At 41.0% G+C, this 27,184-nt stretch overlaps 1 protein-coding gene across 1 annotated transcript in view; it reads left to right on the forward strand.

The window, feature by feature from the left end:
* Nucleotides 1-27,184, forward strand: part of IQGAP1 (IQ motif containing GTPase activating protein 1) — a 90,607-nt gene that overhangs the window by 51,356 nt on the left and 12,067 nt on the right. The window contains exons 15-33 of the mRNA XM_032469195.1: nucleotides 1,435-1,598; nucleotides 9,293-9,383; nucleotides 9,549-9,716; nucleotides 10,488-10,630; nucleotides 14,213-14,383; nucleotides 15,226-15,309; nucleotides 15,412-15,483; nucleotides 15,581-15,650; nucleotides 16,019-16,227; nucleotides 16,936-17,091; nucleotides 17,329-17,492; nucleotides 18,104-18,328; nucleotides 21,762-21,902; nucleotides 21,995-22,079; nucleotides 23,167-23,399; nucleotides 23,986-24,118; nucleotides 25,132-25,234; nucleotides 25,732-25,867; nucleotides 26,253-26,340. Coding sequence (XP_032325086.1) covers nucleotides 1,435-1,598; nucleotides 9,293-9,383; nucleotides 9,549-9,716; nucleotides 10,488-10,630; nucleotides 14,213-14,383; nucleotides 15,226-15,309; nucleotides 15,412-15,483; nucleotides 15,581-15,650; nucleotides 16,019-16,227; nucleotides 16,936-17,091; nucleotides 17,329-17,492; nucleotides 18,104-18,328; nucleotides 21,762-21,902; nucleotides 21,995-22,079; nucleotides 23,167-23,399; nucleotides 23,986-24,118; nucleotides 25,132-25,234; nucleotides 25,732-25,867; nucleotides 26,253-26,340 — 2,636 coding nt within the window. The remainder of the gene's footprint in view (nucleotides 1-1,434; nucleotides 1,599-9,292; nucleotides 9,384-9,548; nucleotides 9,717-10,487; nucleotides 10,631-14,212; nucleotides 14,384-15,225; nucleotides 15,310-15,411; nucleotides 15,484-15,580; nucleotides 15,651-16,018; nucleotides 16,228-16,935; nucleotides 17,092-17,328; nucleotides 17,493-18,103; nucleotides 18,329-21,761; nucleotides 21,903-21,994; nucleotides 22,080-23,166; nucleotides 23,400-23,985; nucleotides 24,119-25,131; nucleotides 25,235-25,731; nucleotides 25,868-26,252; nucleotides 26,341-27,184) is intronic.

The following is a 27,184-nucleotide window of genomic DNA, read 5'->3' on the forward strand; positions in this document are numbered from 1 at the left end:
AGATATGTATGTAATCATTACATTTTTCAGGAGGTGAATTGAACATGGTCTGTTTTTAAAATGCTGTTATAACAAGTGGTTCTGACCCTGACTACCTGGTGTTAGATCATATTGCACAGATTGAGGGCACAGTCCTCCTCAAGACTCCTCTCACTTCAGACACCAGCCTTACCCTCTGGAGTTCCCAGGTCACCACACTTCTGAAAAACTGGCCGTATGTTCAGTGGTCTCCCTCTACCCACTCAGGTTCAGTAATTTGCTAGAATGCCTCACAGAACTCAGGAAAGAACTATAATTATGATTACAGTTTCCTTATAAACGATACAAATCTGGTCCAATCTAAAGAAGAACCCAATAAGGGGGTGCCTGGTAGGGTCCCAGATTTGAAGCTTGTGTATCCTCAGGATGCATTGCCCTCCCAGCCAATCGATGTGTATTGCCACCAGGGAAGTGCACCTGAGCTTTGGCTATATCCACAGTTTTTGCTGGGGCTTCATTACATATGAATAATTGGTTGAATACTGGTTGAACTATTCCAGTCTACTACCCCTCCCTGGAGGTAAGGAGGCTGTGCTGATATCCTGGTGATCAAAGGGCTCAAAGCCCCAGTCTTCTAATCACATGGTTGGTCTTTGCAGCATGCCGAGCCCCCATCCAGAAGCTATCTAGGGGCCCACCAGGAGTCACCTGGTTGGCATAAACTCAGGTGTGGTCCTAAGAGCCCACCATGAATAACAAAGATACTCCTATCACTTGGGAAATTCCAAGGGTTTAGAGGCTTCTACCCATAAACCAGGGGCAAAGAAAGTCAGATTTTTTTTTATTATACAATAGAGTCTTTACAAAAGTAGGCCAGCTGCCTAGGATACCTGAGGAGTGAACATTTTTAGTTTTAATTAGTATTTCCTGTGAGAAATATGCAGTGATTTAGTGGAAGGAGCCTTGCCTTGGAGTGGGAAGCCCTGAGCTTTGATTCTCTACTTGCTGCTTGTTTGCTGTGTAATCTTGGAGAAGAGATCCCTAAGCCTCATTTTTTTTTTTCTATAAAAATGTTAAGCTTGGTGCCTTTTGGGGTGGGGGTAGGTTTATTTATTTATTTAATGGAGGTACTGGGGATTGAACCCAGGATCTTGTGCATGCTAAGCTATACCCTCCCCCTCCAATCATTATCACCCTTAAGTTAGAGCAATTAAAAATAAAACAAAAGGACTTGAGGTTTCAATAGGAGTATGGATACAAGGAGGTTTACTTAGATGAAACAAACACTAAATTTAAAGGAAAAAAATTAAATGCTGCTTAGTATTATGGATGACAAATTTTAGTTTGAATCATGGTAACTCTTGAGTAGAGGATTTATGATCATTTAGCATGTTTAAAGACTTATTTATATAATGTTTTAATTAAAAAATAACCTTTTGTCCCTTTTTTATTTAGGGATTTTAGCCATTGGTTTAATTAATGAAGCCCTGGATGAAGGTGATGCCCAAAAGACCCTGCAGGCTCTGCAGATTCCTGCAGCTAAACTTGAGGGGGTCCTTGCAGAAGTCGCCCAGCATTACCAAGACACACTAATCAGGGCAAAGAGAGAAAAAGCCCAGGTGAGTGGCACGAAGTTGATCCTTTCTCTTCAGAGAACTTCATTCCTCCTAGAACTGAGACAGAGGTAGGGAGGTTCACTCTGTGCCTATTCTTGGGCACCCTTAGATTCAGAGCACTGGAGGGCAACACAGCGCGAGAGACAGAGACTCCACCTTCCGGAAGCTTATGCTATTTTACACATTTGGTTTTTTGTTGTTCTTTGCTGTTACTGTTGTAAACACATCTCTTAACATCTCTTTAAATAAATTCTGTATCGAAATATAAGATCCAGAAAAATTCATAAGTTATAAGCATACGGTTGTATAAATGTTCAAAAGTGAGCATACCTATGTAATTGGTGCTCAGATTATAAAAAACATTAACAGAAGCCTCACTTCCATCCTTATTTACTCCCCCAGCCTTGTGGTAACTACTATCCTGGTTTCTAACACCGCAGTTGAATTTTGTCAGGTTTTGAGCGGTACTTAACTTAGATCCTGCATTATGTACTCTCTTGTGTCTGGCTTCTTTTGCCCAACACAATGTTAGTGAAATTCATCCATGTGGTTGCGTGTAGCAATAGTTGGTTCATTCTCATTGTGGTGTACTATTCTGTTTTGTGGTTATATATTCTATTATTGGTGAGTTTTTAGCTGTTTTCACTTTATGGCTATTACAAATAGTGCTTCAATGGATATCCTAGTACATGTCTTTTGGTAAATATATGTATGCACTTCTATTTAGGTATACATTTAGAAGTGGAATATGTGGGTCATAAGGAATACATGTGTTAGTTAAGCTTTAGTAGATAATGTCATAAAGTTGTTGTTGTTTTAAATAATGACTTTATTGAGATATAATTCACATACCATACAACTCACTTTTTTTTTAACATTTTTTATTGATTTATAATCATTTTACAATGTTGTGTTAAATTCCAGTGTAGAGCACAATTTTTCAGTTATACATGAACATATATATATTCATTGTCACATTTTTTTCTCTGTGAGCTACCATAAGATCTTGTGTGTATTTCCCTGTGCTATACAGTATAATCTTGTTTGTCTATTCTACAATTTTGAAATCCCGTCTGTCCCTTCCCACCCTCCAACCCCTTGGAAACCACAAGTTTGTATTCTATGTCTATGAATCTATTTCTGTTTTGTATTTATGCTTTGTTTTTTTGGTTTTGTTTTTGTTTTTGTACAACTCACTATTTTAAAAAGTCCAATTCAGTGTTGTTCCGTCTGTTCATGAAATTGTGCAACCATCACCACAATCAATTTTAGGACATTTTCGTCACCTGAGAAAGAAACCTGGTACACATTAGTAGTCACTCCTCATTTCCCTCAATCAGAGAGCCAGCCGTAGGTTATTATCAGTCTACTTTCTGTCTGGATTTGTGTATTCTGGACATTTCATATAAATGGGATCTTGTATGTGTGGTCCTTTCTGACTGGCTTCTTTCATTTAGCTTGGTTTATCTAAGCTGTAGCATGTATTTGTATTTTCTTTTTGTTTTGAATAATATTCCATTGTATGGCTAGCCCATATTTTATTTATCTGTTCATGAGTTGATGGTCGTATTTCCACTTTATGGCTATTAGGAATAACATTATGACTATAAAAGCTTTCCAAAGTAATTGTAACACAAACCAATCTTTTAAAAAGTATGTCTTGCCTCTCAGATAGTTTGTTGAGGAAATAGTCCTTTTGCTGAATAGGATGTTGTCATGTGTAGAGTAGGCTCTCAGATATTTGTTCTGTGATTAAAGCATAATGACATATGTTTTTCTAAATTGTGATTGATCTCCTTTAATGTTCTTCCTAACTAACAGTTGGATAAGGAGGAGCACAGAGCTTTCATTCCTGACTTAGAAGGTCCCTACAGTGAGGTTCTTGCAGCAGGCAGAAGAGCTCAGAGAAATTCTTTTACTCAGGGGGTTAGATTCTTTCTGAGAAGCCAAAAGTAGTAAAACAGACCAGGGCTTTCGTGTTATTGGAGATTTTGGACACTGACACCCTTGCGGGCTCTGTAAGCTTGGGTTGTGGGGGAGATGTGGGAAATATAATGTTGATAGATCTCCTTTGATTCCATTGTCATGAGAGTAGTTGACATTACTGCGTCCTAAACATGTAAATGTAGCAAGTACCAGGTTTTTCTTTAAGAGGTTCATTATTATGCAGGTCAGTTGTTCCAATGGTGAGGGTTGAATCACATCTCCTGGTTAGTAACCAGGAAATTGAGACAAAGGCATTAACTCATTTTACTTAGGTGAGGAGCAGCTGGCTGTCAAGAAGCTATAAATGGAAGTCTGTCTCTGGTATCAGTATATTGGATCAGAGCTTCCCAAACTTGACTGATCATTAGAACACTTGACTTGTATTCTTTGTTTTATGAGGGAGAGGTAATTAGGTTTCTTCATTGACTGCTGCTTGGAAGAGGTTCTGGGGATTGAACCCCTGACCTCTTGGGTGCTGAGCATGTGCTCTACCACTTGAGCTATATCATTTCCCCCATTAGAACACTTGAAAAGTCATTTTTTAAAATATAGATTCCTAAGCTTTAACTCTGTTTCTGCTAATTCAGAATCTGTAACCTGGGGCCTGGCTGCAATGATTCTGCATAGGCCAGTGGTGGTTAATGTTATTTTTGCTACATTATTAGTCCAAAAGGAGCCTTATATCTGACAGAGGAATGGGCTCTGAAAGAAGAGGTCCGGGTCTATGTCTAAAAAATGAAAGTAGATTGAGGATATAACTTGTACCTGCTCTCACTCATGTGATGGGCCTGACTCCTCCTTTTGTTTGGGTCATGGGAGTTGAACTTTTAGAGGATGTGACCAGAGTATGAAGCATTTCCTTTTGTTGTGGAATAACTTTTCAGAGTTCATCAGAGGCAGAGGCAGAGGAGAGATAGGAAAAGTTGCTTAACACTGCCAGGCTCAGCTGGTAGACTGCAGTTTAGGTGTAACTGTCTTTTTTTAAGCCTCAGCTCAACTTCTAAGTTTCTCTTGGGAGTAGTTTTAAAAATAATCAGCTGAGTTCCAAATTTAGCAAGCAAAATATCTTAACTTAAATTTGGCCTGTTTTTCTTATAATATCTTCATGTCTGGTTTTGGTATCAGGGTAATAAAAGCCTCATAGAATGAATGGGGAAGTGTTCCTTCCTCTTTTATGTTTTAGAAGAGTTTATAAAGAATTGATATTCATTCTTCTTTAAACATCTGGTAGAATTCACCAGTGAAGCCATATGATATGGTCCTGCATTTTTGGTTTTCTTTTGTTTTTGTATGACTATGTTTTGATTATGAGTCCATGTCTATCTATATTTGTTATAGGTCTGTTCAGATCTTCTTCAAGTAAAATACCTCTCTCTCTTTCTCCTTACCTTCTGAGAGTTCCATTGTGCATATATTAGTGTTATTGATGGTGTCCACAGGTTTCTGGGGCTTTGTTCATGTTTCTTCTTTCCTTTTCTTTACTGTTCCTTAGACTGGATGCTGTTCTTCAGACTGCATCATTTCAATTGACCTATCTTCAGGTTTACTGATTCTTCTCCTTGCTCAAATATGCTGAGTCCCTCAAGTGAATTTTGCATTTCAGTCATTGTATTTTTCAATTCCATAATTTAATCTGGTTCTTTTAAAATCAGTCAGTCTCATCTCTATTTGGTGAGACGTTGTTCTCATACTTTCCTTTAGTTCTTTAGATATGGTTTCCTTTAGTTATTTGAATATATTTAAGGTAACTGGTTTGTTTTTGTCTACTAAGTTCAATCTGGGTGGTTTCTGTTGTCTGCTTTTTTCCTGTTTGGACCTTGCTTTCTTGTTTCTTTGCATATCTTGTAATTTAAAATCTGGACATTTTAATAATATATAATGGGGCAACTCTGGAAATCTAGATTCTTATGTGTCCACTGAAGTCTCTGCTTGGTTACTAGTGGTCAGTTAATGATTAGACAGAAGTTTTCTTAAATGCCTAGAACCAGTAAAGCTCCCAGCCTTTGCTGAGGGCCTTTGTGTGTGTTGGGGCATGCCTTCAACACTCAGCCAGGCCGTTAACAATTTTGCTTTCCTTCACTTCATGCTTGCCCAGAGCCTTAAGGTCAGCCAGAGCTGAGAGCTTACAGCCTTATCTGATTTTTTCTGAGCATGTGCACAGCCCACACATACACTTTGGCTTTCTAGATTCCCATCCCAGGAATTTTTCAGAGCTTTTCAAAGATATCTGTGGACATATCATTCTCTAGCTTTTCCTTTTAAGCTTTTTGGTTAGCCTGTTATTTGCCTAAATTTTTATCCACGACCTCAGACATCTGTGATGTGAAACAATTACCTCTTACTGTTTTGGACAAATGCCCCTGGAGAAAAAGCTGTTTGCACTGGGCAAGCTCTAAGTCAGGTCAAATAAAGACAGCCTAGCTGTGGTCTTCCAAGGAACTATCTAACAGGTCAACTAAAGACTGTTCTCTGTGAATAGATAGGGCTTTGAAGGAGGTAGATGTGTATGGGGTGGGGGGAGGGGGGACAGAACACAGGAGAGAATAGGGCGATTTAAAGTGCCACAAAGCTCACTGTCCTTACTGAGTTCAACTATTTTTCTTGAATAAACTCTCTCTGATTGCTGCAAGTGTTTGGTTAATTTCTGTTGTTTTGAAAAGTTGATTCTGATGATTTTTGTCGGTGTTTTTGTTGCTTTTATGTAGGAGGGGATTTTCAGAGGACCTTCCTCTACCATTTTCACTGTTGTCACATCTCTATTTAAATTTAGTGCCTTTGAAATACTAAAAAGTAGATTACTGGTCATTGGGTCGTATTGTCTGAATGCCAAGGCATGGATATCAGGGATTCTCAAGGAACCCATGTTATAATTAGAAATATGAATGATTCTTAAGTCTCTCTTTTCTTCCCCCACCTCACAGTGTCTGTGTACACTGACGTGCATACATGCATGTCGCTAAAAATCAGCTCATATGTACTGGCATAGCTGTACCAGTTGTTAGACTACTCAAATACTTTTGTTTGGTACATTGCTGCAGTCCCAGTCCTCCCAAATCTGTGCCACCCACAGTTCTAGCTCTCCCTGAACTTCCACTATGCTGCAGCTAAAGGATTAATACATAAACCAAAAAGGGGCCATAAGATCTCTACTCCACTCTGTTTGATCAGTGCTTGTGTTGATAAATATATGCTGTATAGATTCATGTATGTGTTTTACATGTATATATGGCATGGTTTGCATGTGTATGTATGTGTGATGAGAGATAAAACATTTCATCTATATTATATGTATATGTACTATATCTCTAATACACAGATATATATAATACTTACACATGCATTACATATGTGTAATATTCACCGTCACACAGGCATCCATGCCATGTATAACAGGAGACACTTTTAAGAGAGTTTTAAGGGGTGAGAAGTGCCCTTTACTGGTGTGTGTGTGCATGTGCTTCCCATATATATGCACACACATAAGGGCCATTCTTCCATCTCTTCTCCATTTCCCTTCCTTGTATCTTGTGGCTCCTCCACCTCTTTTATCTCCAATCATTGCCCACTCCTCTTTGATTCTTATTTCTGGTTCCTATCTCTCTGCCTCTTCTAAAATGCAGTTGATGTGCTTCTAAGCGTCACTGTTGTTAGGGGACATTATTTCAGTATATTTTATAAAGGATTTTCATATTAAATCTGTTTTATCTCAATATTCTCTTAAGTATCTCATTCAGGGTTTTAACTCCCTACTAAGTGATTTGAGTTGATCTTTAGAGCAAACTTTCACAGGAGGATGTTGGCTTTTGTCATCTTATTAGATCTAATTGGAGCAGAGAGAACCTGTTCTTCCCTTACACTGGAATGAGACGGTGTATGTCGTCTACCTTTCCTTCTTTAGTCTGGTGAAGAGGAAATCATATTTCCCTGACACACCTGAGACACTGATCCATTGCCTTTTTTTTTTTTGTCTTTCATACCACAGTTCTGTCGCTTGTTTCTTAGGGGAGAATGTATGGAAGGTTTTGTTTTAATCTTTTTGCTGTAGTCTGTATGGGGCAGAGAAGACAGAACTCTGAATGGTTAGAGTTCTTGATAAGCTATGCCTTTCTCTGGATGCAAGGAAGGTTGTGCCAACCCTCCCAGCTTTGCTTATTATAGATTCGGCTTAGAGATACCTAATGTGTGATTGGCCTAAAAGTGAACTAAATATGGTCTGGTTCTGTTTTTAGGGTACAAGGATGTTTATGCCACTTCTCTTAGAGACTGCACCTTCAGCCCTCTAGCTTATGACTCTCAGTTTAAGTTGTCGCAAAGCTGTGGCTGACTCATTGTGTTGTCTCATATTGAAACTATTTCTTACCATTTCCAGTAATTATTCATAGGACTCTAGGGATTGTGTGCAGCCATGTTCTATTTTTAGTAACAGAAAGTGACCATTGGTAGGAAAGTGCTAAATTCTCCTGCTAGTAGGTGACTTGGTCTTGCATTCTGTTTATCTGGTTACTCCTTTCCTTTCTCAAGACTGTGAGCTTCTTAAATTGGGATAGTGCCCCTTACTACTGTAACCCCAGCACTTATAATTAATTTAGTTAAACCATCTTTCTTTCTAGGGAGAAAACACTGGTTCGATTTCAGATGCCTTCCTTTGGCCTTATCCGGTCACCACCGTGCTTTATATATTGCAAGGATCTGTGACTGCTTAGCTTTGCTGAGTGACATATTGTGTCTCTCCCCCAAGTAATGCAGGAAGAAAGCCAAGCCTCCTCTAAGGTTTTACAAGTTCAACTCCTGGGCCTGCTGAAGGCGCGGAAACTTTCCATTTTGCCTCAGAGCCCAGACCCTTCCACATCTGGCAACATGGTTATAGTTACTGACCCCAGATACCTCATTGGTACTTTGGTAAATTAATTTACATCAGGTAGTCTTGATGGATTTTTGAGCTGCTATTTATCCCAACTGCTCTTAGCTCAAGCCTTAGGAGTAGTTACTTTTGTTGGGTCTGCCAGGATTTCTTCAAACATGACTCTCGCAACCTGGTTACTTTAACACCTGAGGTGCCTCACCTTTTCTGGAGAAAAAGACTCCACTTCTATTTCACCTCTGTCCCTAGTATTCAACTCAAACTACACTGTGGAGTAGAGAGGCTTTGTTGGCCATATTGAGGAAACTAAGCACTATTTATTATGTTTCTGTGTGAAAATATGTTTTTAAATTTCCAACAACTGATTTAACACTCAAGTTTTAGAATAGAAGCTGGTAATAAGTTTAGATTGCCTATAGTGACTCCTGGCTTTACATGTGATGAAGTCTTGAGAGTCTTAAAAACAGTAGTCAATAGAGAATATCAACTTCCTCTGAATATTGTTGGCAAGGAGGTTTTCTAAAAAGTACTGCATGTTCATATGCATACTGTGGTTTTTGTCACAGTATGTAAGTCCCTGGGCCCCTTCCCAGTGTGGTCCTTTTGCCCTTTCTGGCCGCTCTTGACCTCCTGAGTGACTAATTTATCTTCATATATCCATCACCTACATCCAAGGCATTTCTCTTGTAACCTCTTACTGGTATTTTGATGCCTGGCTTCTTCGATTTGACTTTTCCATGTGTCTTGTATATTTGAAACTTCTTCCTCTGTATCTAATTGCCTCAGAAGCCCCATCACAATATGTACTCTGATTTCATGACTCTAATGTTTTGCTTTCAATGGTGTGCAGGAGACCCAGGATGAGTCAGCTGTGTTGTGGTTGGATGAAATCCAAGGTGGAATCTGTCAGTCCAACAAAGACACCCAAGAGGCACAGAGGTGTATGTGTCAGTTTTATTTGTTTTGGTGGAGAGTGGGGGTGGCAAGGTGCTCCATCTCAGTACTCAACCTGACCAAGACAGAGAGATGTTGGTGGGAACAGTTTGCCAGTAGGTGAATCTAGACACTTTCTGAACTATTCCAGTAACAGTTCTCTTCTGGGATAGTTGCCTTAGGAATTTTTGCCATTAATGAAGCAGTAGAGAGCGGCGATGTTGGCAAAACACTGAGTGCCCTTCGTTCCCCTGATGTCGGCTTGTATGGAGTCATCCCTGAATGTGGTGAGACTTACCAGAGTGATCTTGCTGAAGCCAAGAAGAAAAAACTGGCAGCAGGTGAGTTATGGGTAAATAAATATGTGCCCTGAAAGTAAGAACTTGAACGTATGATGGGACAAGCTGGGGGGACGTACTTCAGAAGAACAGTATTAGTCTTATTTTAAAGACCCAAGGAGATAATATTCCTGTTTTGTTGTTGTTGTTGTTGTTGTTGTTGTTGTTGTTGTTGTTGTTGTTTTTGAAAAGTTTTTTCAAAGTTTTGAAAACATTCTTTTCTCCCCCTTGAGGGCAGCTATGTTAAAAGGGTCAATTTTCTGAAAATGAGGGAAGGATCAAAATATTTGACTGCTTATCTGGTATAGAGTATCTGTAGTTCTGATTACCTAAGCCTATAAATAGTTAGAAATAGTTTATCTGCAAGAAGGGGAAAAAATAAGATTTTTCATCCTATTTCATGGCCTTTGTTTTATTAACTAGAGAGGCCGAATGGTTGTAAGTCTTTTATCAGAGTAGTTTCCTGACATACAATCTCTTACTTAGGAATAGGCTTCGGAAGGAACCAAGGTAGTCAAGGTTAATTTTCCTGTTTGGATTCCATAGGTATTTTCTTTTTATAACATAAATATGAATGACTAAATGAGATACTATGAAGTCATGATTTGAGGGTCTTAGAATGTCCCTTTACTCTCACAGACCCAAGGAATAGGTTTTTGGAATGGTCTTTATTTAGGTTGTTAAACCCGACTGGAACAATCTTGTAATGTTAGACGTGCGAATGTGGGGAATGTGGCTCTGGGTGTCTTTGATCTTTCCTGTCTCTTCCGTCAGGAGATAACAGCAGCAAGTGGGTGAAGCACTGGGTGAAAGGTGGGTATCATTATTACCACAATCTGGAGACCCAGGAAGGAGGATGGGATGAACCCCCAGACTTTGTGCAAAATTCTTTGCAGCTTTCTCGGGAGGAGATCCAGGTAGGTCACATTTTTTTCACAAAAGAAGAAGCTGAGAGAAAGTATCTGCATTTTAGAGCTAATATTAGGAGGAACAGGGCATGTGGTCAGGAGCTCTAGACTAAAATTAAAGCTACATAACAAACTAATTTGGAGTAATTTTTTTCTTGTGGGAGTGCCTGAGGCCTAAATTAGTAAGACATCTGGATTATAAAATTAAGTCAGATAAATTATGTACTTATTAAAAAATTTGGATGATCCAGCAAAGACGAAAAACTGAAAATTGCACTGACTCATTAAATGCAACTACTATTAATCTTCCCAATGTATATTTTTAATCCCTTTTCTGACTATTCCACAAACTCCAAACTGTACTGTATTAGAATATAACCTACAATTCACATGAAGTTAGCATTTTTATAGCTGTTTTTAAGTGTTTTTTTCCCATTCCCTGTGTCTTTGCTTATGCTGTTCATTTTTACTGGAATTTCATCATTCAACAGTTTCTGAAGGCCTCCTTAAATGTACCAGACACCCTTCTAAGCAATGGAGATATAGTCGTGAACAAAACAAAGCCCCTGCTGTCATGAGATGTCCCTCCCCTGCCATCTACGTCTGTCAAAATTCTATCCTTCCAGACATACCCATGTCAGGTGTCACTGCCTCAATGAATCTTCTTAAAATTCCTTTTCCTTCCCCTCTCCATCCTCGTAGTCTTGTATTCATTCAGAATTTAACCACCTTGGATTTGAATTTCAGTCATGTCTGTACTTGTTTTATGCCCACTGCTGGTCTGTAAGGTGAGCTGGTAAGTTTGCAACCTTGTATGTAATGGCCAATTATCTTGTCCTTGGTGGGCTATTGAGCACTTTCAGTGTTAAATGGCACTGAGCTCATGTTCATTAAACTGGAGTTGTCTAATGAACATTAAAGGAGAGGAAAATACATTGAGGGAAGCTGTTCAATAAGCTCCTGTAGGTCATGATAAGACACATTATGAACAGGCACAAAGATTCTTAGAGAGAAAGGACAGTACAGGACTTCTGAAAGGTCATCTGCTTCCATTGGGCATTATTTCCCAAGTCCTTTGAACACATGGAATATACACATATGTAAAAAGTGAAGCAGTCTCTTTATTCAGAACTTACCGATCAGAGGGATGAGTTTCTATCCTGTGTATAAAATTGTCCTCTTTGGGAAATTATAGTCTCTTACTTCCCTAGTGTTTCATCGTTACTGCTGATGGTTTCACAAGTGATTACATTTAAGTAAACTCGGTGAACTCTGTGTTGGGTGTTGAGGGGATATAAAGATGTATCAAAGAATCTGCCTCCCAGTTCACAGTGTTGTGGTGAGAACAGCAGGCACAGAGTACCGCGGTGTAAGCCAGAGAGAAACAGATGCTCTCGGAACAGTAAAACAGAGGAAATGTTAGGGAAGCAGTTAATTCTGTCCTGGAGAAAGAAAGCACAGATAACATTTAGCAGGTGGGAAAAAGGCGGAAGGCTATTCTGAACAGAGAGGACAACGTGGGAAAGGCACCAAGGGCTAGAGGAATGTGGGCCACTGAAGGGAGATCGAGTGGTCCTGATGATGGTGTGCAGAGGAGGAGGCAGAGCAGAGAGGCTCAGACCTGGCCGGCCACATTTAGGAAGCCAGGCTGCATCTTCCAGCGTGGTGATTTTTAACTCTTCGGGTCATGAACACCTTTGAGAGTCTTACTGTCTTCTACAGAGACACTCATACTTAGTGTTTTGCATGTGGCCCTAAGAATTTTAAACAGCACATTACCTAACCTCCTCCTACTTCTCTAAAAATAAAAATAAAAGAAACGTGACCATCAAATTAGTTCTCCTTCTCTCCTTTTTCCTTCCTTTCAGTGAGTCTGGATTTTCACTGCCTCCTTCATCATTTCCTTTCCCCCCCAAAAAAAAATTTATCCTAAATTTATCATTCATCTTGTCTCCTTATTTCATTCTCTCCCAGTTCCTTGCAGAGCTAGTACTCCACCTCCTCTCATTTTTTTCTATTATTCTAATATGTAAGATGATCAGCCCTTTTCAGAATTTAGTGTGTACCTACATAAATCACCTGGGAACCTTGTAAAGTGAAGACTGATTCTGTGGGCCTGAGAGTCTGCATTTCAGACCAGTCCCTAGGTGATGCTGATGCTGCTGGTCCAAGGATATACTTTTAAGCATCAGCCTACATACGTAATCATGTCTCCCTTGTCTTAAAAAAAAGAAAAATTGTAAGCCTGTAGAACTTTTCTGATTTTGCTGTGCCTATAAGTTCATACTCTGTTCTTGCTAAGTGCCTTGAAATTAGTCTGCCCCACATTATCCAGCTTTTACTTTAATAAAACTCTTATTTTAGAATTTATTCTAAATTAAGGGGATCTCATCATAACTGACTTCTCACTGTGTTCTCTTCCTTAAACTCTCAACTCTTTGGCTTCTCTGGTGCCATTCTCTTCTGGTTCTACTTCTGAGTGTCCCTTCTTAATCTCTCACTACTTTCCTTTTCTCTACCTCCTTGAATTATATCAGAATCTCACTGGCACCTTCTCTTCCTCTAAACAGTCTTACTGAGTAATCTCATTCAAGCCTGTGGCTCCAGCTCTCACCTGTGTGCTTGCAAATCCTAAATCTTGTTCCTCCAGACTTTAGTCCTTTTTTTACCACCACCAGGTTTGCCTTTCCACTTATAGTTTAGGTGCCCAGCAGACACCTCAACAGTTCAATGGAAAAACCAGGGCTGAAATAGTATATAAGGGTGTATTTTTAACTCATAGAATTATTCTGGAGTTGAGCAGTCCAGGGAAGGTGTGGTGGCTCCCCAGTGTCATCTGTCCCTAGGTCCTTCTGTCTTTCTGCTCTGCAATTCTTAGCATGTGGCTTCCATTCTCAGGATCACCTTGTCATCCAGAAGGATAGCAGGCAGGGAGTAGGAAGATGGGAAGAAGAGCAAAACAGGCATAATACCAGCTGTCTGTCTGTCTCTCAAAGAGTTCTCCTAGAGATCTTACCACACTACTTGTGCTTACATCACATGACCTATCCCTGGCTCATAGCTACTCTGCTAACAGTGCTGCGTCTCTAAAAAGAAATCTGATGGTTTTATTCCTGTTTGAAAGTTTGCTGGCTCTGGTTCTCCAGTGCCTGTAGTAACTGGAGTCCAAACACTTTAAGTTACTTCTCAAGACCATTTGCAGTCTGGCCCTCCCCTGCAGTGTCTCCACTGTGGCGTTCTAGGGACTCTGGGCCTTGGTATTGGCACCTGTCACTCTGTCTTCTTGTCAACAGTGACCCCAGATCAGCAAGCACAGTTCCTGACACAGTCAGTGTTGGGTAGGTGAGTGAGTAAAGGAAATAACATATGAAGTAAAAGATAAGGTTTTTGCTTATGACTTTTTGGGGGGATGTGAGAACAACTTGGCCTTGAAAAATAGACCTGAAGTCTTCATTCCTGTTTCTTGGCTGAAGGTCTAGTGTAGGCGTAGAAAGCAGTGAGGGTTACTTTGCATGCTGTGGATGATACTGTTAAAATTTTTGTCCATTCTCACCTTTGTATATCTTCTCTCGTCACCAAATGCTTCTTCAGAGTTCCATCTCGGGGGTGACTGCCGCGTACAACCGAGAGCAGCTTTGGCTGGCCAACGAAGGCTTGGTCACCAAGCTGCAGGCCTGCTGCCGGGGATACTTAGTTCGACAGGAATTCCGATCCCGGATGAATTTCCTGAAGAAACAAGTCCCTGCAATCACCTGCATTCAGGTATTTCAGAGCCTAAGACACAGCACGTGGGCCTCTAGAGCAGGGGTAATAAACAGTCAGCTCCTACAGTCCAACGTCTGAGTGTGTTTTTTGCCTTCTGACCTCTTAGCCTCATCCTTCTTCTGACGAGCAATTCGTCTGCTGCCACGGTAAACAGAGTGCTTAATGGTGTTTAGTGGTGAGCTGCCCAGCTCAGTGGCACTTCTTCTCGGACACCTCGTTGTCTTCTAAGACTGTTCCCTTGTGTGGATTTGAATGTCACGGGAAACAACTGTGATTTTGCTTCAGTGACAGGGTAGCACAGTGTCACGGAAAGAATTCTGAGTCAAGAATTATGGCTCCACCACTGCCGGGTAGTGGGGAACCTCTCTAAGTTTGTTCCCTTATCTGTAAGTGGAGATACTGGTATTTATCTTTTCCACCTGATTTGTTGTGAGGAGCCCGTAAGAGAGCCTGTGTGGATGCACTTTCAAAGGTGTAAAGTGCTCTGCTGGCGTCAGGGAAGTGGGGGTTGCCCAGTGTGCTCTCCTGGTGGAGTTACAGCCCAGGACCTCCTTCCCGTCACTGATAGATGTGGTCCTTTTTAAAGCTGCATCATGAATTGCACTTGGATAATATATCAGGATGAGATTTTGGGGGGTTTTTTTGTAGGGGAGAGGGGGATAATTAGGTTTATTTATTTTTATTTTAACGGAGGCACTGGGGATTGAACCCGGGACCTTGTGCGTGTTAAGCACGCACTCTACCACTGAGCCTATACCCTCCTCCCAAGATGAGATTTTTTTTAACTTCCTCTAACCCTTGGAAAATAATGTGTCGACTATAATATTTGATGGTTTCAGTCACAGTGGAGAGGATACAAGCAGAGGAAGGCGTATCAGGATCGCTTAGCTTACCTGCGCTCCCATAAAGATGAAGTTGTAAAGGTATGTAGCCCGAGCAGGGTTTCTCAGTGGGGGACGTGAGTCTGGTATGTGTTGAGATGAAGGGCTCTTCTCATTTCAAGGATCCCTCTTCCTTTTCCACAGATTCAGTCCCTGGCAAGGATGCATCAAGCTAGAAAGCGCTATAGAGACCGCCTGCAGTATTTCCGAGACCATGTAAGTACCCCTGGGTAGTAAGGACCAGCAGAGTCAGTTTTGCTGTATTTGTGGTGGACAAATGAGCAAAGGAGTTTCTTCTTTTTTGTTCTTTTAGATAAATGACATTATCAAAATCCAGGCTTTTATTCGGGCAAACAAAGCTCGTGATGACTACAAGACTCTCAGTGAGTAACTGTGGCTCAGCAGAGAAGAGTTGAGGCAATGGTTGAGAGCCGTCAGGTTCTGGGTATTCTCCACGGATCTCTTTTCTTGTCCTGCAGGCAAGGCTTGGCGGGTAGGGTGCTGCTTGTGACTTAAACCCCTTTGCTAACAGATGTCTTGTTGCTTGCCGTGTGAGCCTTCCACATAACAACATAGTGATCGCATGACCCAGAAGACTGCACTTGGTGGTTGTCTTTGCACATCTCAGAAATAAACAAATAACCTTAATGTGTGAATGGAGCTGTTTTTTCAAGACATTACTGATGTTTGCCAAGACGTAGAACTTCTGGAAATTCCATTCTTTGTCTGACACATGCTTTCTTTCTGTCAGTCAATGCTGAGGATCCCCCTATGATTGTGGTCCGAAAATTTGTCCACCTGCTCGACCAAAGTGACCAGGATTTTCAGGAGGAGCTTGATCTTATGAAGATGCGGGAAGAGGTCATTACCCTCATTCGTTCTAACCAACAGCTGGAGAATGACCTCAATCTCATGGACATCAAAATTGGACTGCTAGTGAAAAACAAAATTACACTGCAGGTATGGTCCAGTGCCTGCAGGGCCTTGGGGCACTTTGTCCTGCTTGGTACTCCTGTCTCCCCCCTTATGACTTGTGGGGGGAGGGGGCTCACTTTCTTCTCAGCTAAAGTCATAAATTTTTAAAAAGTTAAATAAGAAATGAAATGATTTAAACACAAAATTTTAAATAGAGAAAAGAAGATAAAAATCATCCCATAATTCCACTATCCCAACAGTCATTTTGTGTCCTACATTTTTACTTACCACAGAGGATAAGATACTTTCCATATGATAAGTAGTCATAAATATTATTTTTAATGGCAGTGTAATAATTCATCAGAAAATATTCTATGATTTACCTCCTTCTTCCCTCAACTATTTGACATTTCCAAATTTTTATTATTACCAAATAACAATGTAATTAATATTTCAATGTGTATGTAGCTTTTACTGTCCTTAAGACTTTGTTTGTAAGATAGATTCCTAGAAGTTAGTTTTCTAAATCATTGGACATTTTTATGGTTCAGATTCTTCATGGGAAGATGGAAGTAGGAATGGATTTGATTGGTGTACTGAAAATAAGACATAGTGTAGTGATTCTGAAATGTTTGATGGGGAGCCAGTGCAATAGACCTTCATGAAAGTTTTTAGGTGCTAAAAGAACTTTCCATGATGGCCAGAGTTTCACCTTGAAAGCTTTTTGATATTTGTATATGTGTTTGTTTCCAGGATGTGGTTTCTCACAGTAAAAAACTTACCAAAAAAAATAAGGAACAGTTGTCTGATATGATGATGCTAAATAAACAGAAGGGGGGGCTCAAGGCTTTGAGCAAGGAAAAGAGAGAAAAGTTGGAAGCTTATCAACACCTGTTTTATTTACTGCAGGTGAGTGGCTCCTGGCATTAGTGCTGTAAAGTTTAGTTAATTTACTTTTCCACAAGAAAACCTTACACATAGATCTCTGCAGAAGTCTTTCTTATTTCCACTGAGGGGTGAGCAAAGGGCTGTCCTGTTTTTCTTTATTACTCAGGTACCTTCTAATCCTTGAAACTGAAAAGTCTGGATTGTTTGTGCCAGCCTTTGTGTTATCTAGAAATGATTTATCCCTTGGTTTTATTTCAGACCAACCCCACCTATCTAGCGAAGCTGATTTTTCAGATGCCCCAGAACAAGTCCACCAAGTTCATGGACTCCGTAATCTTCACACTGTACAACTACGCATCCAACCAGCGAGAGGAGTACCTGCTCCTACGGCTCTTTAAGACAGCACTGCAGGAGGAAATCAAGTATGAACAGATTTCTGCAGGGCAGGGGACCCCTCCCACTATCATAGATGCTCCCAGTTTGAGGTTCAGGCCTGCCTGTGCCTCTTCTTGTTCTCAATACTGTGATCTGTGTGAAACATTTACTCAAAAGAAGCGTCTATCTCTTATAATGTAATAATATATTATACATGAATTAAGCTAATTATACTACACACGATATATACTATACACTAATATAAACTAATATCCTACACTCATTATAAATGATTATAAACACTAATATAAAGTGTTCCTGCTTCTGGGGAGGTGAGTGATAGAGTAAGAAATTTGCTAGATTAGTTTTAGAAGCATTCTATATTAAGGTATAATTTTTTAAAAAGCTGATCCAAACTATGAAGATTTCACTTAGTTGGCTAATAAAGGGTCTGATCGTGGTCCCATGATTGAGTTCGCAACCTCAGGAAGATCCTGTGTTCGGATAAGTGTTGGGGAATGTTTCTAGAAAAGAGCATATACCCCTTTCCATCTAAGTCTTTCTGTTTTTAGGAGATGAGACCTTTAAGTGGGAAGGATCCTTAAGTTGGTAGATTCAGTGATTAGTTTGAATTGAATTTGTATCTTCTGTTCTATAGGTCAAAAGTAGATCAGATTCAAGAGATTGTGACAGGAAATCCTACAGTTATAAAGATGGTTGTAAGTTTCAACCGTGGTGCCCGGGGCCAGAATGCGCTGAGACAGATATTGGCCCCGGTCGTGAAGGAGATTATGGACGACAAATCTCTCAACATCAAAACTGATCCTGTGGATATTTACAAATCTTGGGTTAATCAGATGGAGTCTCAGACAGGAGAGGCAAGGTATGATAACCACAATACATTTTCTTTCATGTTTTTATTCTTTCCTTTCTCTCTCTTTAAGCAGTTAATGTTTCTTTGATTTATAAATTAATAATTATTCAAATAGTCTTTCCTTGGAGACCTCTTCTTTAAACAGTTGACCTAGTAATTTATTCACTTATTTAGCAAATATTTGTTGATTACTATATGCCAGACTCTGTCATGTATACATATAATAATACAATAATGAATGAAACAGACATGCTCCCTGCCCTCTGTTCATAGTTTATTGCATGGGAGAGGTGACAAACACATGCATAAAAGTAACATTACAAACTGAGGAGGATTTTGTGGCAAACTGTAATGGAGAATACAGAGGGAGCTGACTAAGAGGGGGAGCCTCTCTGAGAAGGTGAAACGCCACATGGCTAAAGCCTGAAGGATACGAGGGACCAGCCTTGCCAAGAGCTAGGTGCAGAGTCTCCGTGTCTGAATGCCCTCAGGTGGAAGGAGCTTGGGAGAGTGTAGGATCTAGGAGGACACTGGCATCACTCGAGATGCGGTTGGATGGGAAGACTCGCACAGATCTGCATGAGAGTACTGTTTCGTTAAAGGAAGGAGGAGATGGCATGGGCAAGTGATGAACTGCCCTGGAGTACTGAGCGTTGGACTAACTAAATTCACATAATTCGGGAGAGTTCTGTGCCTGGGCTGTAGTTTACCACCAGCAGTAACACATCTAAAGCAATAGTATGTCAACAGAATATGGTTAGTGCTGGTAAAACAGAATTCAGAAAGCCAGAATGTTTCAAAACGTTTTTATTCAGTAGAGTGAGGACAGTGAGGGTTGAGGAATAGAGATGTGAATGGCTTAGGCTATGGCAGTTTTTCTTGTTGTTGTAGAGTAGGGTTAGATCATGCATGAAGTTCTCTGGAGCTTAAAAAAGTACCATTGCTGTTCAGTGTGATCTGTGGGCCAGAAACTGAAAATCTGTGAGGCTAAGCACACTGTTTTTAGTTCAGCTGACATTTTTTTTCCATAGCAAGACTTTCAACAGTGTGTTGATTATATTCTGGCTCCAGCTCCTTACCGGTCTTGGACTGACTGGTAGACTGGTACTGGTCCACACATTGAAAAGCGCTGCTCTACATCATTCTGCTTTCCAGGTTACCTGGACACCAGGCAAAGAGGGAAGTTACCCTGGATAGAAAACAGAACATTCTGCTGACTCCTAGAGAAGGCTTATCTCCCTTACTGGGAATTACTGGGCACCTGATTTGATTCTCAGTAATGTGCAAGTCTGTTACTAGGAGTTAGATCATTGCTTGGTGGGATGAAAAAAATCCATTTTTGTTTTGACCTGCACACCTGAGGTTCAGATCCTGGAATGTGGTCAGCCAACTGCAGTATTTGACTGGGAAGGTTTGCCTGCAACCCAGAGCATCCCAGATGACAGTCCTGTGGATGCTGACTCAAGGGTACTAAGATATTTCCTCCAGTGGTCATAAGTCAGTTGTTTTTAAAGCAAAATTCCAGTAGATGTTTCAGGATTTTTTTTCTTGTGGGTGCCTATCAGAAACTGATGTCTTAGTTTGCTTTTCATAAAATGGAAATCAGTTTCAACACTTTTTTTTTTTTTTTTTTTTTGATATGGATAACTTGGAGGTGTAGTGGTGTGTGATAGGAGCCCATTCCGCATGTAAGCATCATGGATCCTTGAGCTGTAGCCACCAAACACATAGCAAACTGGGACCTTGTCATCGCTTGGGAATGTTCACCTCTAAAATCTTAGAGATTTAAGATTCTGTTTTCTGCCTATAGCCATTGTGTTTTGCACTTTTATTCCCTTTGCTCCTTACTACTTTTTTAAAATGTCATATACACAGAGTTATAAATTTTTACTGCTATAAAAAATGTTTAGCACATAACTTAAAAATAACAAAATATACAATGCCCTTATTATAAATCCCATACGGCCAGTTGTTTCAAACAGAATATGTTTGTTGATTTTGGCTGAATCCTTGTGTTCATAGTCTACCTATGTTTGTAATCCAGCCACCGTGTGATAAATGGAGTTGTAGCCCTATCTGCTTGTATCAGTTTTCTGTTGCTCCTGTGATGAATTACCACACTCTTGGTGGCTTAAAACAACAGAAATGTATTATCTCACAGTTTTGGAGCCCAGAAGTCCAAAATCAGTATCAAAGGGGTGGAATCGAGGTGTCAGCAGGGCTGCGCTCCCTCTGGAGGCTCTAGTGGGAAATCCATTCCTTGCCTCTCCTGGCTTCTTGGTGGCTGCTGGCATCCCTGGACTTGTGGGTGAATCACTCCAGTCTCTGCTTCTGTTGTCACATCGTCTCCTCTTGTGTGTGTAAGGTCTCCCTCCAAATCTCCCTCCACTTGTCTCTTATTAGGACGCTTGTTATTGGATTTAGGCCACCAAGATCACCATTACTGCTTTTTGACCTCATTGAAAGTATTGGACCTTGACCCCTGCATTTCATTTTTGTCTTTCAGCTCCCTCCTGTTTTTATTTCCTTCCTAATCAAGCCTAGGCTCAGTGTTCTAGCATGTTTCCTATTCTCTTGAGTTTCTTTTGACACATTGCCCTCTCCTTGAGTGATCTTGTCAGCTCCTCTGGCTTGAGTTCCTATATATAAAACTGTCACCTCCCTCATTAGTACCCAAAGGGTCACCAAGTCGCATTGATTGTATCTCCTTAATATCTGTCGTATCTGCCTCCTGGCCCCACCACTGCGTCCGTGTCTATGCCCTCAGCGTCTCTGGAGCAGCCTGTGGCACCAGGCTTCCAGCTCTTTCGTCTGTGAGTGTCCACCTTTAATTCATTTCTCGTGGTGGACCAGAGCAATTTTACTCAGAATTCAGGTCTCCTGTCTTTTAATAGCTCTTCCTGGCTTCTAGGAAAGTTTAAACTTCTTAGCATTATATACAAGGTCCTCCGTGACTTGGCCCCTGTTTATTTTTCTACTGTCATTTCTCCTCCCTCTTCCCTTTCTTTGCATTTGATCATCTTTCCTAGAAGACCTTTCTTCTCCCTTTTCCCTGGGGTCAGATATCCCTTCTTTATGAAAGTCTTCCTTAGTTCCTCTAGTCTGGATGGCCTCTTCTCTGTGGCCTGGTGGTACTCCTCCTTAGCTCCTTATCTACAGCACAATGTGTTTGCAGGTATTTATTTGTATGTCTCTCCCACCAGATTGTAAGAAACTTGAGAAGCTGTCATGTCACATACCTTTTATCCCAAGTGCCTATTTTAGTGCCTGGCACATAGTTCAAGGCACCCAATTCATAGATGAAAACCTGAGTCTAAGTTCTGGCTCCCCAAATTTACCAGCTCTATGTGCATAAGAAAATTACCTGATCTCTCTGAGTCTTGCCTCAGGATGTTCCTGGCTGTTGGTCTAACATAGTTGGGAATGATTTCTGCTTTCCCAGCAAACTACCCTATGACGTGACCCCAGAGCAGGCTCTGGCTCATGAAGAAGTCAGAACACGACTAGACAACTCCATCAGGAACATGCGGGCTGTGACAGACAAGTTCCTCTCAGCCATCATCAGCTCTGTGGACAAAATCCCGTGAGTGCCATCACTTGTGACCCCAAATAGAGCCCAGCATTGGTGGCCTTCTGCTCCCCGGCCCTTCTCACCAAGTTTTGTCCATCCCACAGTTACGGGATGCGCTTCATTGCCAAAGTGCTGAAGGACTCTTTACATGAGAAGTTCCCTGATGCTGGTGAGGATGAACTGCTGAAGGTAAGACCCGGAAAGCTGGCACATTCTTGCCCTGGCAATAATCCTCTGGGAGGGAAGTGACAAGACTAGACCTGACCTTAGATCCTTAGTGAATACCTAAGCATAGATTTTTGTCAGTAACTCACCATTGATTGTGAGGTTTTGAAAGTGACTGTAAACAGTAAATAATACCTCTCTTAGTTCCTCTATAGTTCCGGTGTTGTTTGATTGGTACACAGACACCAAACAAGTAGAGAAGATGGATTTTCCTGTCTTGAGACAAATTTCTTTTGAGTCCTCTATCTTTTCGCTGAAGAATTGCTCCCTCTGCTGGTGGCCAGGTGAATGGTAGCAAGCACTTTTCTGCTAAGGCTGTTGCTGATAACTCTCTCTTACTTGGCTATGCTCCTTCCCTTTTTTTTTTTTTTAATCTGAATGCTTTTTTCTTCTCTCCTAGTTCTGTGCTTTCCTACAGTGAGGCCTCGATTCTAGACTTTCTGTTCAGGTGAATTAATTTTATTTTTTTCTGAATGAAACTCTAGGGGAAATGCTGTGACTTTCCTTGAGTCCTTCTGTGAAAGTGTTGTGTGTTGAGTGACTTTAATTTCAGAGGCATGAATTTGTCCGCCTTTGAAGTCTGCAGCATGAGGATGGTGGGGGTTGGACAGATTATGCTATGCTAATTTGGTCATGTTTAAGGATTGATTTTAGCTACGTTTGTTAGCTTCTTAGGATGAAAGCCCATTTACCTAAAAACGAAAAGTGCATGTGGTTGACAGCACCCTTATTTGCTGCCGTGATATGTGAACAAAGACTGCCCTAAAATGCCCAATACAGACTTTACATCTTTCATTTTTACCTTCCGAATCTTCTCTTTCATTATGATTTTCAAGTTCTGTTCTCATTTTCTTTTTTCTGCATCCAGTCAAGGGATGTTTGGTCACTAAAAGTTTCAGGTGCCTTGAGAGAAAGTGTATGTGCATGTGTGTGTAGTGTTTATTTTTTTCTCACAGGACTGCATTTTCTGGTTTTCTTTGCTAGCAAAGCCATTTATGGCTTACTTGGTGGAGTGATTTTTAACTCCCATTTCTTTATCCTCTGTTCCCAGATTATTGGTAACTTGCTCTACTATCGATACATGAATCCAGCCATTGTTGCTCCTGATGCCTTTGACATCATTGACCTGTCAGCAGGAGGCCAGCTTACCACAGACCAACGCCGAAATCTTGGCTCCATTGCAAAGATGCTCCAACACGCAGCTTCCAATAAGATGTTTCTGGGAGATAATGCTCACTTAAGCATCATTAACGAATATCTTTCCCAATCCTACCAGAAATTCAGGTAAGGGGAAAGGGACAATGTACTTGAAAGATTCCATGGGCATGTTTCTAACTCTGAAGGAAAAGACAGGATTAAATACCACACTCAGCATTCCCTGGACCACAGTATTGTAGGACACATGTTTGATATGCTCAGAGCTCTGGGAGATAATGAAGAGGATGTCTGAGCTATTAAAATGTATTCCTGTGAAACAGACAGTAATGTAAAAACAATGGTCTGCATTAGGCACATGCTACTTTGTAGTCAGAGAAGAACTGGAGAGTGCTTTTAATAGTTATAAATTAAACATTCAGTTGAGCTGGGGGCATTGTCTTAGAAAGTTGGATCCACTAATGACACAGGTGTTTGAGAACTGTTTTAAATTATGGTTGAGTAGTTCTTGTGGGTAGAATTAAAACTGGGTGGTGAGAGAACCAACACCCCAAGGCTGTCAAGCATCAATGAATGTGCAGCAGTTTCTCTAGAATTAACCATCTTGACTGGCTTATGTTTGAACTCACTGCTCCAGAGGGTTGTGGGGTGTCCTCCCGTCCACTTCTCACACATGTGTCACCTGTTGGGGCCTGACTCCTGTGTTTATTTTCAGACGGTTTTTCCAAACCGCTTGTGATGTCCCAGAGCTTCAGGATAAATTTAATGTGGATGAGTACTCTGATTTAGTGACCCTCACCAAACCAGTGATCTACATTTCCATAGGCGAAATCATCAACACCCACACTGTACGTGTTTTTCTTTAATTGCTTACTTTCATTGCTGTGTCTTAATTGCCTTCCCTGGCTGCTGCTTGCTATCTCTGGAAGCCAGATAGCTTACCTTCCTGTGGTCTTACTGACATCACATCTGCCTTGTTGTTTATCTTCCTTTGCTTATTATCCTTAACTTTCTCGAAGTGATCCCCAGGCCACCTGCATCAGAACATCTGGGCTGATTATTAAAAATGAAGTTTCCTGAGCCCCACCACAGGCCAGCTGAATCTGAATCCCCACGGGTGGGCTTCTGAATCTCCATTGTGACCACTGATGTAGTGACTTGATAAAATACTGTTTTTACTGCTCCTTCATTTTACCCTGGCCCTCTGTGTTACATTCTAACATCATAATACCAACTTTTTTGGTCTGTCACCTTAGAGTGATTTTTCCCTTGGGTGCTCCTTTTTTCCCCCAAATTTTTATAATTGATTCCTTTTCCCTTTGGGGACATATTGAACAGGAAATGAGGAAATATATAAAATGTAAATGAAATTTCAGGTATTGTTGTTTCTGATGGCATCGCCTGGGATAATAGCATCTTAAAGGCTTTGCTCAATGTCCCTAAAATAATGATAATGTTGATCTGGTGCACTTTTCTCTGAATTAGAAGATATTATATACTGGAAACATTAAGTAAAAGTATGAATGCGAGTCATTGGAACTGGCTGATGACTTGGAAATTGAAGTCTGTGGGTTTCATTGTTCTTTCTTATATAGAGTTCATTGAAATCCTTTATATCTATAAATTTGAGAGAGTACCAGCGTTCCCTCTTCATACCTCACAGCATATGCCATTCAGCACGGCTAGTGTGTTGCTTTGTATGTTGTTAATTTAGGTCAGTTTGTTGAGGATTGGTTTGTCAGTTCTTTGAATGTAGGAGCTTTGTTATCTCACCTCTTTTGTGCTGTTAGGCATTGTGGATGGGGTGGGAGCTAATGGGTTGAGTATGTGAATGGAATTGACCCCTGGATGTTCGATGCAGCTCCTGTTAGATCACCAGGACGCCATTGCCCCGGAGCACAACGACCCGATCCACGAGCTGCTGGATGACCTTGGCGAGGTGCCCACTATCGAGTCCCTAATAGGTAAGGTTCTGACTCAGCTACCCAGAAGCTGAGAGGAGACCTTGGCAGGAGTGCTGTTCATTGTCACCTCCACTGTTTCTGCACTGTTCAAGCTCTGAATATACATTGGGGAAGAAAACCGATGTAACCCCTGTCTGTGAGGAGCTGAAGTCCAGGGGAAGAGATCATTTCCAGTGCATATACGTGCATAGTCTTGTCACTAGAAATTGTAAGTCCTGTAAAGGAAATGAACAGAGTATTTTGAGAGAGAAATATTACAGTGTTGAAATGGTTTGTTAAACATTTATTAAATTGTTTTATTATGGATCCTTTGCCTTTATCATCTGGCATAATATTTTCTTACATTTCTTAGTAAAAGATGTCCTTGCTGCAGTGTACATATTGGCTTGTTCAACTATCTTCTTAAACTCACATTATCTTTTACTTGTATTATTATCTCCTCTCCAGTATCTCCTCTCTTTTTAACATTGATTCTTTCTACCCTCGCAAAACTTTAGGAGAAAGCTCTGGCAATTTAAATGACCCAAATAAGGAGGCATTGGCTAAGACAGAAGTATCTCTCACACTGACCAACAAGTTTGATGTGCCTGGAGATGAGAATGCAGAAATGGACGCGAGGACCATCTTACTGAAGTGAGTATTGGAAGTAGGAGGAATGGAGTAAATGTAACCCAGTGACCCCTTAGTCCTGATGGACAAGTCTGCTTGTTCACACCTGAAGCGATCATCCTGGCCGTTTAAGCCTGACATGATTCTGGCCACTTCATGTGTTATGCTTGGCAAAGGACCTACTGCCTTATTTGCTAATAAGATGCCAAAATGAGTTTGCACCTTGGAAATCCTAACCTCGGTGCCCACCCTGGTATAGCTGCATAGAGAAGCCTGGGGCCTGTGTGCCTTGCAGTAGCAGCTGCTCAGTAGGCCCGTGTGAGGCAGTGCCGTGCTGCTGCTGCTGCGGCCACTCAAGGGGAAGCAGGACTCCTGCTAATGCTTAAACGCTGCCCGCATCTCCTTTCAGCACAAAACGTTTAATCGTGGACGTCATCCGGTTCCAGCCAGGAGAGACCTTGACTGAAATCCTAGAAACACCAGCCACCAGTGAACAGGTAAAATTTAGGGGTTTAACATCTACCACAGCAAGGCGGAGATATGCTCCTGTGACGGTCACATGACAGGGCTGAGGAGGCAGGACGCAGCTGGTGAGAGGTGGCAACCTGGAGGTGGGCTTGGCAGTGACTGGAGGGTGGTGGTGTTTAGGGCTTCCTGAGAAAGTTGTTGGTTCCTAAATCCAGAGGTAGATGTTTCTAGGGCACAAAGCTCACTGGCACTTACATGCAGCCTATGTGTGTGTTTTAATTTAACCTGAAGCAGAATCAATGAGTTACTTATTAAATATTATATGGTTGGAAGTTTGGTAAGTGCCTTGGTAGACAGAATAAAAGTAGAGAATGTGGCTTCTAAGTTCAGTGAACTCATGATCTAGTTGGAGACGTGTGGCATATACACCTGAAGCAATTAGAAAACCTATTCAATTCTTTTTTTTTTTTTTTAAATGGAGATACCGGGGATTGAACTCCGGATCTCATGCATGCTAAGCATGCGCTCTGTCACTGAGCTGTACCCAATCCCCTTAGTAAACCATTAAAAATTCTCTGTGGTATTGGCTCTAAAAATGCTAGAATTTAAGGAGAAAGGCCAGTGGGGAGCAAAGCATCAGGAAGGTGTGGGACTTGAACCAAATGGACAAAATGGACAGGATTGGAGTGTACATGTATGACAAGGGGGCATTCTGGACAGGAGAGTCCAGGTGAACAGAGGCCCGAGGGAGGGGACAGTGTGATGTGACCAGACCTACATATCTGGAATGAAGAGGTGGGTGAAGATGAGTAGTGAGAAATTAAGCATGAGGACAAATTATATAGAACCAAAACTTAGGAGTTTGGCACCAGA

Source organism: Camelus ferus, chromosome 27 (genome assembly GCF_009834535.1).
Source record: "Camelus ferus isolate YT-003-E chromosome 27, BCGSAC_Cfer_1.0, whole genome shotgun sequence".
NCBI lineage: Eukaryota > Metazoa > Chordata > Mammalia > Artiodactyla > Camelidae > Camelus > Camelus ferus.